This window comes from Kogia breviceps, chromosome 2, assembly GCF_026419965.1.
Source record: "Kogia breviceps isolate mKogBre1 chromosome 2, mKogBre1 haplotype 1, whole genome shotgun sequence".
NCBI lineage: Eukaryota > Metazoa > Chordata > Mammalia > Artiodactyla > Physeteridae > Kogia > Kogia breviceps.
Window position 1 is genome coordinate 24,260,689 of NC_081311.1, and position 20,951 is coordinate 24,281,639.

The 20,951-nt window shown below is 40.6% G+C and overlaps 1 protein-coding gene across 1 annotated transcript in view; it reads right to left on the reverse strand.

The window, feature by feature from the left end:
* Window positions 1-20,951, reverse strand: part of SORCS3 (sortilin related VPS10 domain containing receptor 3) — a 592,231-nt gene that overhangs the window by 209,469 nt on the left and 361,811 nt on the right. The window contains exon 5 of the mRNA XM_059052766.2: window positions 1,149-1,222. Within this exon, the coding sequence (XP_058908749.1) occupies window positions 1,149-1,222 (74 nt within the window). The remainder of the gene's footprint in view (window positions 1-1,148; window positions 1,223-20,951) is intronic.

Below are 20,951 nucleotides of genomic sequence, written 5' to 3' on the forward strand. Positions count from 1 at the left end.
AAGGTAAAATTATGCCAAACCAAGTTTACTTTGCTACAACCAAGGCAACAACAGTATGCATGTATTTAAAAAATACCAATTAATAACAACACTTGCCCCTGCTACAAGAGTAAATCTGCTCTCCCTGATAATACCAACTAAAATTTACAACATAATATATAGTTAATGAAGTATTTTTCACTTAAAAAAAGGATGATATTATCTGATTGGGGGGAAGGGCTACTTCTCCATCTTAAACACGTATTCACTCTTAAAAAAGTTTTTCAAAATGTGCTCCACAGAAGTGGTTCTGAAGGATTCAGGTGTGACGTGAGAAAGGGATTCTGGGGTGAAATGAGTTTGGGAATCAGTGACTTTGTGTTTGACAGCTTCCCTCCCTCTGGGCTTCTCCAGAGTCTTCAATATCCTAACGTGAGAGAGTGGCACGGACATATATACACTACCAAACGTAGGGTGGATAGCTAGTGGGAAGCAGCCGCATAGCACAGGGAGATCAGCTCGGTGGTTTGTGACCACCTAGAGGGGTGGGATAGGGAGGGTGGGAGGGAGGGAGACGCAAGAGGGAAGAGATATGGGAACATATGTATATGTATAACTGATTCACTTTGTTGTATAGCAGAAACTAACACACCATTGTAAAACAGTTATACTCCAATAAAGATGTTAAAAAAATATATATATATATCCTAACGTGAATCCCGAGTCTCCAGGAGGGCAGAGTTAGATAACCATTACCTAGTGTTCTTCAGACTATGTTTTCGGAATACTGTTTTTAGAATAGGTTCATAAAATATCTACTTTTTCCGAAAAGAAGGGAGACTAGTACATAGCTAGGAGCACCCCATCATGACCTTCTCATGGAGCTCTCCAGCCCAGGGCTTCTCACTTTAATACACACATTAAATCACCAGGGATTATGCTACATGCAGAGTCTTGCTCAGGAAGTCTTAGTGGGCCCTGAGATTGTGCGTTTCTAACAAGTTCCCAGGTGATGCCAATGCTGCTGGTCCGTGAACCAAACTCTGAGTAGCAAAGGGCTCGGACACACATGACTTCAAGTGCTGAAGGTGTCCAGGAATTGTCCAGAGTGCTATGCTGTCTGATAATTCCTTATCCAAGAGGGTGGTGAGACTGAGGATGGGGCTTACCAGTAAAACCTGTTGGGTGTGATGCGCTCATGCATGAGTTGCCACCGTCTCCCAAAGTCCATGGAGCTGTAGAGCTGCAAAACAAGGAAGTGAGGAGAGCATAAGCATCAAGGGACACTGTTTAACAGAAATGCACGTGTCACCCTTCTGGAGATGAACATTCCAACCCATCAGAGTGCCTAATGCACTCAAGTAGGCATCCATTCTATCCAAATATATGCATATGACTGCGCTATGCTTATCATGGGGTCTTCTAACTCAATATACGTCCAAACAACTGACGCTTTTGAGCTGAGCGTAAAACCATTTCTGATGCCATCCATGTCTCTCCTTTAGGGGTAAATTATATCTTCCTTTTTTCTTCAAATTCCAAGAAGTCTTTAGCTACATCTGAAACAGTTCAGCAACACTGAATATTTTAAAATATTTGTTGAACAGCTCTTACATGAAAGGCACTCTGGTGGATATGAAGATAAGGAAGAGGTACATTCTGTGCTCATAGGAAAAGTAACACTCATAGGTAAAAATGCTCATCAGCTGATATCTGAGCCAATATTAAATCAAAATATTGTGCTCTTTCAGTTTTATCTCTTAGTGTTAAATATAATATAATCTAAATGAAATGGTCTCTTCAATGCCACTAAGATACCAGGCTCATTCACACTCTCACGTCTTTGTAAGATGGCAAGGATAAGACTACTCTTGTGCCTAAGTGAAAATCACCCATCCGTGCAGGGCCAGCACAAGGGTGGCTTCCTCCACAAAGCCTTTTCTGACCTCTGGTCCACTCACTGTTCTTCCTTTTCAATTCACTCATCATTTCTTTCCACTGAGCACTTATCATGGGATAAAATACGTTTGTGTGTTTCAGATTTGTCTGTATAATTTAGTTGTATTTATACTCCCTGAATACATACAGTGTTCACTAAATATCTGTTGCCTCAATCAGTAATTAAAACAGGCAGTAAAGATGGACAGAAACTCATGGAATGAGAAAAAACCCAGAAGAGCCCCAGGACTTTGGAAAAATAAAAAAAGAACCCTCTGAGAGGCCAAACGACACAGATTCCACGTTCTCTCATTTTATGAATGCAGAGTCTGAACCTTTCGTAACACATAAGGGAAAATCCAGCATCCCTTTAAGAGACTAGCCAGGAGTGTGGGGTTTATTTTTAATTGAATCAGACTGATGATAATAATAACATAATTATTAATAATTAGTAATAATAAATATTATCATTATTATTATTAATGTTTGACTGTGTTGCTCTTTCACATATATTTCAGCCTTACAAGGACACTGAAGAGAAGGCAAGACAGTTATTACTAATGGAAACGCCTGCTCTCAAGCATTCTCTCATCCAGACAGTTAACCACGCCTTCCCTGCTGGCATCACTGTGTTTACTATCAGCCTGCAAGGAGGGGTTCACAGTTAGCCACTACTGGTTGGCACACTTCTCCGCCCCACTAGACTGAGAGTCATAAGAGGGGCAGAGATCATGCCTTATTCACCTTTGTGCGTCCGTGGTTATACAACGCCTGGCATATAACAGAGGAGCACACAAACCTCTTATTTCACATTTAATGAGACTCAGTCTTGAAGAAGTTACAGTTTCCTCAAATGAACTAGGATTTAGGTTTTCTGAGGCCCTAGCCACCATCTCCTTCTATGGAATCACGGTGCCTAGTTTATAATGAGAATTCCATCATGTTTATATTTTTCCGCAAATGTTTACAACTGGGAAAACTGAGCAAGGCAGAAGTAGGTGGTCCTCAAGTTTATAGAAATGGGGTCAGGTGAAAGGTATCCCTGTAATCACATCCCCAATAACTGTTTACCCACAGTGCCCTCCAGTGCACCACACCCAGGTAATGTTTCCATCTGTAAGTTTTGAGTTCATAATCTTACAATGCACACAGAAATAATTTTTGTATGAACTTATGGTAATCTCAAAAAAGCTTTGGGGGGCTTGGAGAAGTTTGGTCCCATTTCAGTTTCATTCAGGAAATATTACCGAACATTAGCACCATGAATGAACTACGTTTTTTAAAGTCTCTTTTTTGTCCAGTAAATAACAGATATGTTTGTGTGTGGTCGTATACACACACACACACACACACACACATACATATAACTCAAAATAGTCTAAAAGGTAGTTAAAGAGATATATTAGCATTTCTATTTTATAGATGAAGATATCAATGCTCGGTTCTACAAAGTGATTATAGCAGCCGTATGGAAAACCAGGACGTCTATGCTGATTTAGCAGATGCCAGGTTTATACGACACCACACCAACTCCACCAACTCTCACAGTATTTATTCAGACCAGGCTCTCACTCTATGAGTAAGTACCAACTACTACGTGTGTCCAACTCTGCACATGGGAAAAATAGACAAAACTACTCTGACCCTAAAATATACATACAGATCCACCACATCAAACGGGAAAATGGGGCAAAGGCTAAGGCTCTAGAAGGTGAGAGATGGGAAAGAGAAACTGGGGTAAAAATGGAACAATGAGGCTTCCTTAAGAAACATATTTTGAGCCAGGCCTTTGGAAATGGGTGGTGTGGACAAGAGAGAAGGTGGATGGAGATTTCCTGGGTGGAAGAGACAATGTGGAGAAAGGTGTCAATATGGCTAAGGTCTTGAGCTTGGCTCTGGGGGAGCTTTTAAGAGAAAGGAGGGATGTGGTAACAGTTGCTGGCCAAAAGCAGGTGGAGGTTGTCTGTCTGTTTGTCTCCCTATTCATCCATCCATCTATCTATTTGTGGATGTTTTTATATCTCTCTGTATGTATATTTATATTAGAGAGGGGCTTGGAAGGAGAGGGTTTGTGAGGACCAGACCACCCCATATGGGAAGAATATATCCACATAATTTATTGCAAGAACTGAGTATTCCATGCAGGGTTTTAAGAAATGGGTCACTTTCTTTCCCATGGCATATGCTGAGACTTAAGACAGTTGTTTCTCAATTAAATATAGGAGAGACGTTGGTTGCTGCCTTCTATAACCCAAAGATATCGATCAGACTCTCTGTCGGCCCTGCTTCCAATCTGAGCAAACAGAACCCCAAATTCCTTCAAATAAAACCCAGCAACTCTAAAACCCTGCAAACTCTAGCAACAGGTCAGGCAAAAACCTTGAGGGTCACGCCGACCCCTGAATCCCCCAGGGAAATCATCAGACCCTCCATCATGGAGGATGCTTGTCGTAGCAGAATGCCACCCACCACAGCTCCTGCTCGGGCGTACTGCTGGGAGAAGCATGGCTCCTCTCATCCCATGCTCTTCCCAACAGAAACAACTAGAGCTCAGTGCTGATCTACTCATCCAAGCCTGTTCCACTTCCTGCCTCCCTGTCTCTGGTTTTGCTTTTTCAGCTTTTCAGTTTGACTGATGAGAGAAAAATCAAATTGAATTCTCTGCCTGGAGGCTGATTCAGATGAACAGAAAGAGCAGGCTCCTATTCATTAAGGGCCTTGGGTTAGCTACCTTGTCTCTCAATCTACAGTAAGTTACTGAGTCTGAAATGAATTGTATTCTCCCACAAGTTGAATCTTTGCAGCCTCTCCATCCATTCATTCATTCACTAAAAGTGTATCAAACAACTACTATGCTTTAAGCACTGAACTAAGTGCTGGGATTACAAAGGTTAAAAATACCATGGATAGTAAAAGATAGAAACCCAGACAATTACACTGCCATGCATTATATGTCATAATATTAATACTGTTTATCTCTGCAATGGTAAGATTGTGGGCAATTGATATTTTCTTCTTTCAGTTATTGGGATTTTTAAAAAATTATTGTGAACATGTATTACTTTAGTAATTTAAAAAATGAAAGCTCTGACACTGAAATAGAAACAAAGCACATAGGCAATCACTCAATAGAAAGTGCCAGAAGATTGTTTCATGGTATGAAAATGCTCATTATATATTATTTATTTTAAAATGTTACAAACCATGCATATATTGATGCTAATTTTATTTAAAGTATTGCATAATGTGAAATATATTAGAAGAGAATATGTCAAAATATTAGTACTGGTTATCTCTGAATTGTGGAATGATAGGTAATTTATATACTTTTTAAAGCTTCCCATTATTTTTAGATTTCTTTACAATAGATATATATTATACTTCAATAGTAATAGTAGCCTATGGTTTATTCTATTTATATTTATGTAACATATATGTAAATATATTTATATATTTATAAATATAAATATTTATTTATTTTTATTCTATTTATATTTATGGTTTATTCTATTTATTTTATTCTTTTTATAATGTACATGTTATATTTATTTATCTTTTAAAAGACCAAGAATTAAACTTGCAATTTTTCCATTGGGGAACTGGAATTAGACAAAGCAACCTGGGACTTTCCATAAAATGGTATTTCACAGAGGTTATTAGCATGGATAGTGGTGAATCCTTCCTTGGACAGAAAATGTATTAGCTCACGCAGTGTTTATATAGTCCTGCATGGCTTCAACCCAAAGTGTTTCATGCAACATTAAAATAAAATCTATTTTCCAAACAATAAACATGTTTAAAACATTTCTTGTTTACACAAAGTTACACATGAGACAGTGTTCTCCTCCATATACTGCCTTATTATGTCCCCTCCCTTCAAGGATGTCATTCTTGGACTTTTACCAAAGAACAATCCAGATCCCCTTCTCTCCCTTCTTCCACTATATGTCAGGGTCTCATCTCTCTTAACAAGCACATACTCAGTAGTGACATGCACACGCAGAGCCCTAAATGAATCATCGGAACAGCTAGAAAATATGAAAGAGCACGCTCTTTTCCTTATTGATTCAGTTATTCGTTCCTTAATTATATCAGCCTGCCAGGGAAAAGCATGTGATAGCCGAAAAACTCAAGAGGCAATGTAATCAATGTAATATTCCACAGGAAGAACAACAAGTTGTATCTGGAAAGCTTAAGTTCAAAGAATAATACAACTGCATTAGGAGGTTATGGGTTGAACTATATGCCCCACACCCCAAAAAAAGATCTGTCAAGGTCCTAACCCCCAGTATCTCAGAATGTGACCTTATTGGGAAATAAGGTCTTTGCAGATGTAATCCAGTTAAAATAAGGTCAGGATGGGCCTTAATCCAGTATGACTGATATCGTTATAAGGAGATATTTGGACACATAGACAGACACAGACACAGGTGTCTGTGTCCTACACAGGTAGGAAGACAATGGGAAGATACCCAGAGAGAAGGCCACGTGAAGACAAAGAATTTTAGTGATGTATCTACAAGCCAAGGGATGCCAAAGACTTCTGGCAAATCACCAAAAGCTAAGAAGAATCGAAGCCTCCCCTGTAGGTTTTAGAGGGAGCATGGTCCTGCTAACACCTTCATTTTAGACTTCTAGCCTCCAGAATGGTGGGACAATGGAATTCTATTGTTCCAAGTCATCCAGTTGGCGACACTTCGTTATAGCAGCCCTGGGAAACTAATATAGGCATCTTACGCTTGCTACCAGGAGTAATAATGACAGATCTGGCTACATTTTTCTGTTGTTTTCCTGTCTCCACCCCTAGGCATTTAGTTGTAAGGCCAGAAGTCTTGTTTAGGGCCAGATTGTTGCATCCGTGGTTGAAAACCAAACTCTCATTGGCCTATATTTTTCTGTCCTGTGCATTTTTACCACACCCCTAAGGATATTTTCTAAGACTAACTGTGAATTCATAAAGACCATATGGCAGTAACCAGACATTATCAGAAGGGGCAACAAACTATACATTTTATAGTAGCTTTTGGTATTCCGGCCAGATTCCCAAGAGCCAGCAGATCTCCCATGTAGAGGGAAGGACAGTTTGGAATACATTTATATAAAAGCTCTCCCCTGTAGGCAAATTCAAACTTAGTGTGTAACTGTCCTCATTTTTTGCTCAAAACCCATGGAGTTTAGGTAGCTTTCCACTGAACTATGGCCATGACGATCTTGGTCTTCCAAATAAAATGAGACTGGTTTCTGCTCAAAATAAGGTCTCTGCACCTTTTTCCTTGGTAGCCACAGAGCAAGTGGGAGGGCTTGGCTGGCTTATGCAGGGCTGCAGAAAGAATCCCCTGGGTTGTGGTAATATTTGTGGTAGGCAGGAGAGAAACCAGGTCACATGGCAACAAAGAGTTCTTTCCAACCTGTGCCTCTGGTTCCTTCCTCAGATATTCTCCAAAGAACTCCTTTCTTGATAACGAGGGGAAACAATTGAATCCAAGGTCCCCCTAAGCTCTGGAGATGTAGACAAGAACTTCTGTCCTCCGTAACCATTTTCCCTTTGCCCTTAGGAGTTATAAGGCATCTACACCATAAAGATATTTATAAAAAGACACAGACAGTCACCTAGTTATGCCATCCTATTGGAGATGGCAATGTTTTTCTTCCCTTCTTGAAGATTTCTAGCCACACAGATTTTCTCTCTCTCAGATGGTTTATATCATCCATGCCTTCATTTAACAAATATTGATCAAATGTCTATTAAGAACCAAGCACTGTTCTGTGGGTTTAGTATACATCAGTAAACCAAAAAGACAAAAAGTCTCTGCTGTCAGGGATTTTACATTGTAGCGGAGATCAAGAACTCAAATGCCCTAAAGTTCATCGTATGAATACGTGAGGAAGGGATAAGAAAAACAGTACCACTATTTGCATTCTTTAGTTACAGGCTCATTTTGCTGGCACTTAATGCACTAAGGAAATTTCTTTGCTTATCCAAGAAGAAGATTTTTCCCATTTTTATTGAAACACTTGATAAAAGGCTATCTTCTATTTTACTGCTTTTAAAAGAGACATGATTTCAAAAAATGTTTCACTTTCCTCTTAACTCTAAGAAAAACACCATACGAGTCTGATAAATGTTTGGCAGATGAAATTTCACCACAATGCTGGGTAGAAGCAGGGAGTCCAGAGAGCTCATGCTACATCAAAAAATGGGCTCAGCTGTTCCCTAGCTGGACAGCAGTGCTGAGCCAGTGTGGTCAGGCTTTAGAACTCTGAAGAGAACCTGAAAATTCTGATTTTTTTATGGGAAATCTCCATACTTTTCAATTTTGGCAAAAATTGAAAAATTTAAAACATACTGCAGGACAAATAAGATGTGTCTTAATCCAGATGGCCAAGTGCTGCCTGAGAACCACCAATTGGAGATCTGAATCCTAGCGTAGACCTACAACTGCCTGCAGGAGACAGTGGGACTATTTGACCTTCAAGTAAGATTGCCAGATTTAGCAAATAAAAATACAGAATGCTCAGGGAATTTGAATTTCAGATAAAAAATAAACAATTTTTTTGTGTAAGTGCATCCTGTGTAACAGTAAGGATATGTCTATATTTCTAAAACGTTGGTATTTACCTGAAGTTCAGAGTTAATTACATGCCCTATATTTTATCTGACAACCTTGCCTTGAAGTCCCTCCCATTCCATCTCTAAAAGTCTGAATTATAAGATGCAGCCCATTATATCGGGCTTCGTTACTCTGACATTGGAGGCCCCCAAGTGAATAAAAGAATCTCAAAATTACTGTAAATACTCCCTGTAATCAGTTAAGTCAAACCATTTCACTGAATGTATTTAATGTTAATTGAGCATTAGCATGGGCTAAGCTCAGTACCAGGTATGATGATACAAAGGTGAAGAACACAGGGTTCCCTGCTCTCTAGATGAGAAGACAGATGTGTCAGCAGGTACATGCAACACGACACAAGGAAGCCCCTGCCAAAAGACGCAGAGGAGGGCTAGGAGAATTCAAAGGAAGGAGTGGTCAGGTCTGCTGGTCTTGGCACTGGGCCAGGGACTGAGTCAGAATGGATGAGTAGGAGCTGGCCTGAAGGGCAAGTTCCCCACAAAACATTGCAGCTAACAAAGGTGAAGATTTCTAGACATTAGAAAAGATGTTGGAAATAAAACAAACATTATCTCATCCTCTAAAAAAACACAACTCATTTGGCCGTGGATCAGTGTACATTGGTCTAACTGTCACATCTCAAAGGAGAAAGAGCAGAGATGGAAAGGGGTCTGAATAAGGTCATGTAAAGGATTCAAGAGGAACAGGGGAAAAGAACTCTGCAAGAGCATAGGTGTGAGTATAAAATGAAGACTTAAAGATGAGCTGTGAGAATGAAGGCTATGAAAGCAGAGAGGGGTAAGTAGATACACACTTGTTCATCAAGCTTCAAAACGTCCTCCCTTGAAACCTAAAAGAGGCAAGATTACAACAGCAAAACTGAACGACTACTTTTAGAAGCAAGTTCATAAAATTCATTACTCTGAGAAGTTGGTGAGAAAAGCACAGGATATCCTGTAACAGTTTAAGGCTCAATGCTTCTCAAAGTTTTTCATCAAAACATCTCTAACAGCCAAAGGGAATAAAGCACCCCACCAGGAATCTGGAGGTTTGACCTTAAGCAGTCTGACATAAGGGCAAGCATTTTCAAGTCTCTAGTTTTCACCAGAAAATTCCACGGATATTTTATAGTCTACCCTATATCTGTGCTTAGACTAAAAAAATAAATTTCTTCACAAATCTTCAAGTGAAATGGACCCTCCATAAAGACACTCTGTATCTATCATACTCTCTTTATACCACTGTCCCCGAGGGGTGCATTTTTGAGTCCCAATTTGAAGAGGGGGGAGTGACACCAAAAATGGCTGATGCATAATTAGGGACCAGGTGCTACTGATGCGGGCGACTCATTTAACTGTCTCAACTGTGTTTTCTGTACGGTGACTACAAGCGGGGGTTGTGATCATTTCTTGCTGCCTATGACAATTGGAATCCTGGACTTGATATGAGGAGACACCCTTGGGCAGGGTTTTCATTGAATTTTATGACCAAGGGAGAGGAAAACATGTAGTTCTGGTGATGCCATACTTGCAAGAAAGCAATTCCATTAGACCCTGTTTGCTAACATAGCAATCCTTATTTTTGTCGTAGCTTTTGTAGGATTCCTCAGGCTTATCCACCCGACTGTGCCTCCAACTCAGTGGTCATATGTATATCTGAATAGGCAAAGCCTTTTATTTCCCAAGTCAGTGTTCTACTCCTTGCTAGAGGTGCTGGTGACTCTAAAGGCCCATTTGAGAACACAAAGCATAGACGATACTTGCGCCCCGATGCCCCAATGCCCACCCCACAGTAAAGATGCTTTCTTCCAATCGGGCACACAGAAACTGGCTCATAAGGTTGTTAGTGTCTACACTCTGTCAAAGCGGGGACACTGTGCTCATTCCTCACCTGCCTTTTCCTCCAGGATTCTCTCCATCGGCCTTATTTTCCAAGTTGCAGCCACATTAGCCTTCTTTAGCTTCTCAAACATGCCATGGACTCTCAAGTCCAAGGGCCTTTGCACACGCTGTCCCGTCGCCTAAAATGCCCTTCTTCCACTCTGCACTTCTCCCTCTTTCCATGCATGTACTCGACTGCTGCTCCTGTGTCAGGTCTCAGCAGAAATAACCCTTCCTAAGGGAAGCTCTTTGCTCACCTCCTGCCCCAGACAGCACCAGGTCCACCTGCCATCTGCTCTCATGGCTCTCTATCCTCTTATTTCATAAAATGCACCAAAATATGGAATTATATATTTGTGTAATTATATGATTGACATCTGTCCTCCTTTCTAGATAGTAGGAATTGCCACTTTAATAGTCCCAAGTGTTTAACACAGTGCCAGGTCTGGAAGAATAGATGCTCAATAAATACATCCTGAATGAATACATGATTATTCCATTTCAAGCCTTTCAAAGTTCTATTCCTTCCACCTGAAAGGCCTCCCTTCCCTTCCCAAGCTTGTCTAAATTCTACCGTTCTTTCAATATTAGTTCAAATTGTCTCCTGTCCATGAAGCCACACTTGGTCAAAAGAGACAAGATTATAAAAGGAAAACTAAAGGACTACTTTTAAAAGCAAATTCATAAAAGAAGCTGGAGAGGAAGAGTTGCCTATGAATAGTATCTCTTTTCTCATAATTAACACCAAGTATCCAACCAGACTCCAGTAACAGGTTTCTCTTGTAAGCTCTCAAATTGCTTTTATTTAATTCATCCAACCATTAATCTGGTCATTTAATTCACTTATGCATCAAAACTTCAGGTAATCTCTTCAGATAGATTAGGGGTCCGTGGTTGAGAGAATCCCATCTGAAATCTTGATCCCTTCAAAGAAACTTCCACTGAGCTCCTCGACAACACAGAATCAGAGAATCATAAACTTTTATAGCTGAGAGTGTCCTTAGAGGTAATCTGGAAAATTCTTTTTACACATGGGGAATCTAAGTCTCTGAGAACCTAAGTGACTTGTCTAGTATCACACAGCTAGTTAACTGTGGAGCTAGAATTCAAACCCAGTGTCTTGATTCCCACCTCAATGCTCTTGTAACTGTGCTGTATTGTCTTTTTTCGTTAATTGCTTGATTCTAAAAGAAAAATAAGTTAATATAACCTCACAGGAATAATGGCTCATTTGGGTATACCATACATGAATAACACCCTGGCTTCAATCTCTTAAGCACTTTTATTTACAAATCATTTTCACAATTCATTTTATCCTCTTTCATGCTGAAGAGTATTTTCTGAGCTAACAGACACATAAGACAATCTTACAAACAATTCACACAGTATTTACCAAAATCCATTCTTTTGTCTCCACAGTCCTATTCTCTTGGCCATTTTCCTCTGCAATCAGATTCTATTCATTTTTATTCATTATGATTCAGAAGCATCTCATTTTAAGCAGTACCCTTTGAACACAAATGTTGGTATTCCTCCATAAGCTGACTTTATTTGTTCTGACCCACACCTCTCCCCCTGTACCTGTGTTCTCTCTCCTTCATGGTTTTGGTTTCACATCACCTCCTACTATTAATACCCACTTTATCACCTACTTTACTGGCTTTTCACTGCATTCGTCTTTAACTCTTTTCCAAGTTCAAATTTGTTTTTCTTTCCCCCAAAACCTGAATCTAAAAGAGATGGAAAGAACTTAATTTTCTTTTAGTTTTAGGTCATTTACTTAATGTAAATTACTATTTTTAAGTATCAAAACAATAATACCTGCCTTTAATTTGGAAGAAATGAAGACTTTACTATACCTATCATATGAAACACCATTTGAAATATATCTCCAGTTGGACTATTTAAACATGCTCATGATTTTAGTATTAATATGTGGCCAGAAACTCTAAGAGTTCATTCAAACTCAAGACATTAAAGGGGAAAAAATAGTGCATACTTCAAAGTCCATTCTTTTAGAAAAATAAAAATAAAGACAAAAAGAAACTTACATTTATGGAGGATCTGCCCCTGACAGGTATTCTGTATATAGTTTCACGGACTCAAAATAAACACTTTTTGATGGTTATTTCTATCCACACTTCTTGGAGAAGAACACTGAGGACTCGCTCAAGATCCCAAAGCAAACTCCAAGACATCTGATTCCAAAACCAGTGTTCATTCCAAAATATCTGCTGCCATTGGAAAATGAGTGTTATCAAGGAAACAACCTGAATTGTAAGGGAGCTCAAACTATAATATCCTAGAAACGCTGTCAAAACTTGAGGTTGTGGCACAGAAAACTGACCAAGGAGCAAAGAGATTTAAAACTGTTTTCAAACATGGGAAAAAGTTGTTCTATGGAAGGACAACGAGACTTTCTCCTGCTGCATCAAAGGACAGAGCAGGACCAAAAGGTGATCTAGACAGAAGTAAATGTTGTCTTGACAAAAGAAATAATATTCTAATGGAAAGAACTCCCCAAGGCTGGAAGAAGCTTCCTTGCATGGCAACAAGTTCTCCAGGGAGTTACTGGATGTGCTTAAGTAGAAAATGGATGAGCACTTTGATTAAGGTGATACCATCAGGAAATTAAAGCATCAGATAGGGTTTAAGCCAATGAGTTCTTAGGTCCCTTTAGATACATGATTTTTGATTCTTAATCCAAGAGCAATAATCCTAGGAAGAGAACCCAAGAGAGTATTCACTAATCATGCTCCCTAAACATTTGTAAAAGCTAGCAGAGGAATTTTTTTCAAAGGCACTCAAATGTTGTTGGAAAGGCCAGGACTCTGTGTGGCAGCTTTGATGGATTAATTCAGCCTCCCTGTATCTAAGACCTTTGCAAAAGGATTTTCAGCTCCTCCCTTCAAGAGCTAGAATTTATTTCTTCACCCCTTGTTTGGGCATCAGAATGTAGTAGAAGAATCTCAGTTCTGAGTGTAGTCCCTCAGAAGCCTTGGACACTTCCAATCTTTCAGAATGCTGTCAGCCGGGGGAACAAACCTGGGCTAGCCTGCTGGAGGATGAAGGACCACATGGAAGAGAACCCAGCCTACAGCCATCTCAGACCATCATACAGCCAGCTGAGCTCTAACTAGAAAAGCGAGCCCAGCCAAGATCAACACAGCTGCCAACCCAGCCACATCTGACCACAGACACATGAATGAATCTAGCCGAGACCAGAAAAATCACCCAACTAATCAACAGAGTTGTGAGCAATAGTGAAGGTTTATTGCAACTAATCAAGAGTTGTGAGCAATAATGAAGGTTTATTGTTGTAAGCTTCTAAGTTTAGGGAGAGTTGGTTACACAGCATTAGCTAGCTGCTATACAGACCTTAGATACAAGCCTTGGCTCTATCACTGGCCTAACTGAGCTGTTTTGAGGAAGACTTTAAATTCTTCAAACTCAGTCTTCTTATCTAAGTATGATGAAAGGCTTTCTCCATAATAATGGCTCTCAAATGTCAAAGTTATTCAGATGTCTTGTTAAAAATGTATATTTCAGGCCCTCCTCTAGAAATTCTGATTTGGAGGGTCAAGAGTGGAGCCCAGAAATATGCATTTTGACAAGATATCAGGTGATTCTAATGTAAGTGCAGAGGAACCACACATGGAGAAACTCTGCTCTAGATCATTCTTATGGAAGTTTGGACATTTATAACTAAGCTCATCATCCTGGTCTTCAGTCACTCTCTACCTTCCTCACAGGTAGAGGATGCCCAGCTGAATATTTGGAGCTCCTTAGAGATGGGGGTATCACAGATACTCTAAGGCCCAGTAGAGAAGAGTGACTTGCCCTTAAGTCAGACAGCTTTTGGCTCTTAAGTCAGACAGCTTTTGGCTCCTGGGAAACCTGCTCCTAGCTCCATCCCAGAAACGAGAGCCTGGGAAAAGAAGATAGGCAGACGGCTTCCACTCAAAAAGATTCTGTCCAACTGCCAATGCTGGAACACGATTAAATAGCAAACAGCATAGCCTCAGCTAAAGTGCACAGTAACAGCTGGACTGTATTCCCTGAAAGTACAATGCATTTATTACACAGATAATTAGACTTCCCTCTAGATCCAAAAGTCATATGGTCTGTGCATTAAGCAAAGGGGACAGCACCTTCTCTGATGTTCTTCTGTTCTTGGCTTTAGTGACCAAAGTCAGTGGTGCTCAACTCTGCATCACAGTTACCTAAAAGTTTTCAACAATACTGATACCTGGGCCCCATCTTAGAAAACTTAAATCAGAATCTTTAGGAAAAGACTACTTGGGCATAGGTATTTTTAAAAGTCTCCAGGTAACTCTAATGTGCAGATAGGGTTGAGTACTACTGGTCTAAAACAGAGGTTGTCAGACTATGATCCACCTTTTTTCATAAAGAAGGCTTGATTGGAACCTAGCCATACTCCTTCGTTTAGAGTTGAGTCTTGCAACAGAGATCACATGTCTAGCAAAGCCTAAAATACTATTCAGTCCTTTACAGAAAGTTTGCCAACCACTGCCCTTAGGTACTGGTCTTTAGCATCGGTTAAGAGGTCCCAACAGAGGAATTTTATCCTGAATGCCTCCTAGCTTGGTTACACACCCTTTTTACCTATTTCTCCAACACCAGGAGCCCACAAGTACATGATAATAATGATAACTAATGTCTAACGAGTACTTATTATACATCAGGTACTAGATTAAGTGGTTTGCATCTTCGCCTTGAAACCCTACAACCACTCTGAGAGGAAATCTGGTTATCATCATCTTACAGAATGGAAAACTGAGCTTTAGGGAGGACTAAGTCACTTGGCTGAAAACACAGAGTAAGTGTAGAGATAAGATTTAAATCAGGCCGTCTGATTCCACGGCCTATGCGCTCAATAACCACACAAGCCAAGATTTACAACGTGGAAACATGGAGCTTCTGAGCCAGACAGCAATGTGAGCTTGGGCAGGCTGCTTCCAGGGGCAGGGGTAGAGGAGTTCTAAGGATATCTACCATACAGGGCTGTGGTAAGATTAGGGGTAGCACGATGCCTTCTAAAATAAAACTGTCTGGCAGACAAACTATTTTTTTGTCAGATTTTTCTCCTGGAGACATTCTTGACAATATTTCACTAATTATTTTCATCCATGTAATCACTCAGTAATTTAGTGAACACCTTACCTGAACCAGGCATGGTTCTATATTCTAAGGATACAGAAAAGAACAAGGTGTTAGAAAACACAGTTGGCAAAAAATATGTATATATATTTAAAAATATATTTCCATTCACTTACTGCCCATTTCTCCCACTACCATATACACTCCATGAACTGAGGGGTCAGCAGCCTTTTTCGCTTGAGAACAGTAGACAGATACCAGCACAATGCTTGGGGGCCACTGTAAATAGTGAAATCACCAAAGAAAAGCACAGAAATACAAAAAAACATGGCACAAAACAGACCATGAAAAAGACAGTGCTTTGTACCCTGAGAACTCAAACAAGAAGGCAGAGCATCGCCTTGTTCAGTCTCTGCTGGGAACATGCATGTCACGTGACTCAAATTTTTTGCCACTCAGCACATGTTTGCAAATGTCCACAAAAACTTTCTGAGTACTTATTTGGGGTATAAGTGAACTTTAGCCAGTAGGTAAATTCGCAAATACGGAATCCTCAAATAATGAGGATCAACTGTGTAATGTCATGATGCAAAGATAACTGCTAAGAAGAAAATCAAAGCAGGATAAGGGGATAAAGCAAGAAAGGGGTACGATTTTTGTGAAGGCGGTCAGTGAAGACCTCTTTGAAAAGCTAACATGTGAGCAGAAACCTGAATGAGATGAAAGGGCAGGTGATGTGAACGTCTGAAAAGTGACCTAGGAGGGAAGAAGAGCAAAGGCAAAGACCCCGAAGTGGGAGTGTAGTGGCATCTTGGAGGAACACTACAGGCCAGTGTAGCTGGAGCAGTGCACAGCGAGAGAAGCTTTGGGAGATGAAGTTAGAGAGAAATCAGGGAGGACTTCCTGTACAAGGCATATCTGTCCTTGATAGGATCTGGGGTCTTCTATGCATGATGGAAGTGTATAAAGGCATCTGAAGATAAGTCTGCCACAATCTAATTTAAGTTTTAAAGATCACTTGCAGAAAGTAGGGGATACACAGAGAAGGTATGATTGGGGTGGTCCAGGGAAAAGGGGGTTGGTCCAGGGAAAAGGGTTGGTGGCCTGCACTAGCCTGTGAATGGTGGAGTTGGGAAGGTGGAGGGATTGGCAAAATGTTCTGGAGGTAATGCCAATAAGATTTGGTGATGGAAGGGCTGTGAGATCTGAGAGTAAAAGAGGCATCACAGACAACTCAAAGATTTTGGACTCTTACCAACTGCGTAGTGGAGGAAGATGAGAGAAATGATCATATTCAGGATATGTTTTGCAGGTAGACATGACAAGATTTGCTGCTGTACTCGAGTCGAGTTGGAGAGAAGGAGACAATTCCAAGATGTTGAGCCTTTAGAAAGGGGTGTCATTTACTATAATTTAATTCAAATCTGGGAAAATTAAGAGTGTGTGAGGGTATCAAGAGGTACATGCATTAATTTATTCTTCTTTGGATTTTTATGAGTGTGTGTGTGTGTGTGTGTGTGTGTGTGTGTGTGAGTGAGAGAGAGAGAGAGAGAAAGAGAAAAGAGAAAATTATAAATAAGTAATAGGTACTCATCAAATGTGTATAAATTACCTATCGTGTATGCTCTGCTAAGTACAAGAAATAGGCAGAAACAAAACACAGCCGCCATGGAGGAGCCTGAAATCGAATGGTGTAAACAGACAAGTAAACAGGTGATTATTTTATTTTTGTCAATACAGATTCTGAAGCCAGAGAATGTCACGCAATGCCCAGTGCAACACAGAAAGAACACTGGAGTGACATCCAAACGTCCTAATCTTCAGAAACTCCAATTTCTCCAGAGAAAGACCTGAGAAAGAATGATTTTGCTGGTCTCATAAATACAGTCAAGAGTTTTCAGCACAGCTGTTGAATAAATCACTACTAGGTTCTCCTTGGGAAAAGGCTTCTGAGAAGGCTGGGCAGGCCAATAACCACCATGACATCAAGTGGCACACAAATGTCTCCTCGCTCAAAGGGTAGCCCTCAGCTCCCAGGACTGGTATACCCATGTTCATTCATCCACCTGCTGAACTTGTCCGTAGATGTGCTTGCTGCTTTGAATGTGTAACCAAGAGCAACCCGGGGGGAGAGAGACACCCACAAAACTCAAAGTCCTCAAGCAAGGGAAAAACCTCCGCAGACAAACGAAACACAACTTCCTCCAAGGTTTGAGCAAGGACAAAATAGCTCTCTTAAGGAAAAGCCCTGCTGAAGGCAAGATACTTTTCCCTCTGAGTGTGTTTCTACCTTTCTCTCTGGTCCCAGCGTTGACGGAAATCAAACTGAAAAATAAGACACAATCTTTCCCTTAGACCCCATGGTATAGCTGGTAGAGACCAGCATTTTCAAAAAGAACTTACTGTAGAAATCCAAGAGGGAAACAAACAAAGAAAATATAAAACTATGAAATTGTTGCACTCACACAGCAGAGCATCCTGACCTCACGAGAGATAATTACCAGGCACACAGGCCATTTGTTACACGTTCTGTCTGAAGGTTCTGTGTTCAGAAAAAGGCTCTGTTTAATGCTTAAGCAGGCAGCTCATACACACACACATACACACTCCTTGGCCGCCTCTTTTCTAGATAAATGCCTGGAGTTTCTACTCAAGTCTGGGGGAAAATGTATAGATATCAGGACTTTTGAAGCTCCCCTGGGCGAACAAGGCAAAACTCAGATTCCTTCCAACATACAACAGCCAAGACACGGGTTGGGTAAAGACCTGATCTCCCTCTTCTCCATTTCCCCTGCCCTTATTCCAACCTATTTCATGGAAACGTTGCATTTCAGGGCTGGCAGGGTCCCAAGGGATCAATGCTGGAGTCCCCTTTGAAGCCAGTAACCATGAGATGGGCTTACTACATCTTTGTCTGACAGCAAAGTGGCCCCTCAACACTCCAATGGTGGCATTTCATACTCAGAGAACAGAGAATGGCAACCAACAGTCACATGCTTTCTCAGCTACATCAGTAGATATGAGAGATATCAGAGAATGAGAAAGTGTGCACAATCCCTTGAGGAAAATCAGAAAGACCACCCACAAAGTCACACGAGGGGCTGTGCAATGCACTCTCACCCAGAGGGCAGTTCTGTGCCATTGCCTATCACAAAAAGAGTGTGAATCACCTATACATACAGATGCCCCCTTCCGCCATTTTGTTTTATTTTTGGTTTAACGTTATTGCACCAAGAACACTAAATTCCAGCAGTGTGCCCATGACAAAGTCAAACTACACAAGCCAAAATAATGAGGGGAAAGGGAGGCTGGCTTCTCCTTGCAGTGGAGACTTCCCAGCTCCTTGTCTGCCCAGGCAAGTGTATGGAAATCACTCTGCCTGTGAGCTCCTCCCCCCATTTCCAACTGGATTTTATGGTTTGCTAATTTCTTGCTATTTGTCCACAACCCTCCCAGTCCTATCCCTGTCCAGCAGTCATAATTTGGCCAGGAAACTTAGAATTTATTTCCTATTTCTTCCTCACTGCTTTGCTCAGCAGCTACAGAGATGCTTCAGACTGACTTTCCAACACCCCTACTGCCACTGTCCCCAGGCAAGGGACAAAAGTTCCTCTTGGACCCATGATTTGGATGTGCTCACTCTCTGTGGCATGATTTATAGAAAGGCAGCCTCAATTATGATTTCTCTTACTCTCTGCATTGATGAAATGCTGAAAATACAGAATTGCCAAGATGGCACGGTACACAGCCTCCAACTGAAACAGCTTTCTGCTGACAGCCCCAAGCACACACACACACACACACACACACACAAAGCTGCAGCACCAAAAACAAAGACTCAATCCATCAGTGCCAATGACGGGAAGACCGGGGCCTGTTTTCCTCAGTCAGAAAAGTGGCCCCACCACCAATCTCCTCTCTCCAACCAACACTGGGAACTCTCTGCTCTTTCTTCTGGCTGCGAGCTTATAGGCAGCCACTGATAGGGGCCAAGCAATTTCAGGAGTAGCAGCCAGCAGACAGAAATCAGGAGATGAAAAAAATAAATATGCATATGTGCTTCTATTTCTAGCCCTTGTTTACTCACAGTAATAATAATAAAAATATTAAACCAGTAACTGGAATAAAAACTAGACCCATTTATCTACTGGCTTTGGTTTCACTTTTATTCTGTCGATTTGAAATTGGTGAGAACTCCAAAATAGTGTTTCACCCAACAGGAGAGTTTGTGGAAGCAGCTTATCCCAGGGCTCTTCTAACCATGAGTGAGCCTGGGATGGGCGCGGGCGGGAGAGGACTTTGATGAGTGTCACTGGTTGGTAAAACAACGAGCATATTAAATACAAGGTCACTCTTGGACTACCTTCCCACAGACGTTCTAATCTTTTTTTTTCTTTTTTAAAATCCCGTCTCTTCTAAAGTCTTTTTATTACAGACTTAATGATCTTCATGGCATCTTAGAAATAATTGTTTTAAAAGCTCTATGTCTAGAGAAAGTTCTCAAGGGAATTAACTGTCATTTTGGCTCGTCCATTCGACTTTCCATGCACTTCACCACAGCCATCCTTGCAATGGCCTTTCTCCAACCTCCCAGGATGTCCAAAATGGTGTCTGCATAAAATATCTAAGAGGTCATCTCTTGACCATTGGAATATGTTTTAGTGCCTTAATTATTTAAATTAAGAATTTTATAATTAATAGACTTTACTCTTTGGAGCAGTTTTAGGTTCCAGAAAAATGGGTGGAAAGTACAGGTACAGAATTCCCAGAGAGCCTCTCTCTTCCCCACTATTATTAACATCTTGCAGTAGCTGGTACCTTTGTTAGACTCAATAAGCTTATATTGACACATTATTATTAACTAAAGACCACTGGTTTTACTCTTTGTGTACATCCTGTGAGTCTTGACAAATGTAGAAGGAAGGATATGTACCCACCATCGACACACAATAGTTTCACTGCCCTTAGAAATCCTTTGTGTTCTACCTATTCATCCTTCCTTTCTCACTAGTCCCTGGAAACCACTGATCTTCTTACTGTCTCCGTAGTTTTGCCTTTTCCAGAATTTCATATAGTTGGAATCACACATTACATAACTTATACAAATTGTCTTCTTTCACTTAGCATAAGCTTCATCCAGCTCTTTTCGTGGAAGAATTGTTTTTCATTTGTCTGTTTGTTTGTTGGAACTAGTAGCCTGTAAACACAGAGCTGGGACTAGCAGCTTGGAAATTTTTAAATGGTTCCCAACTTTCTCTTCTCTTAACCGTAAGCTTTAAAGCAGATCAGGGACACCATGAAAAACTAATCAAACAAAAGCCTGCTCCTTCCTAATATTGTTAAGGGCAAATCCACAGAGACATATTTTATATTATCCAGTGCGTGTTTATAGATATGTCAAGTGAGTCAACTGAAATTATCC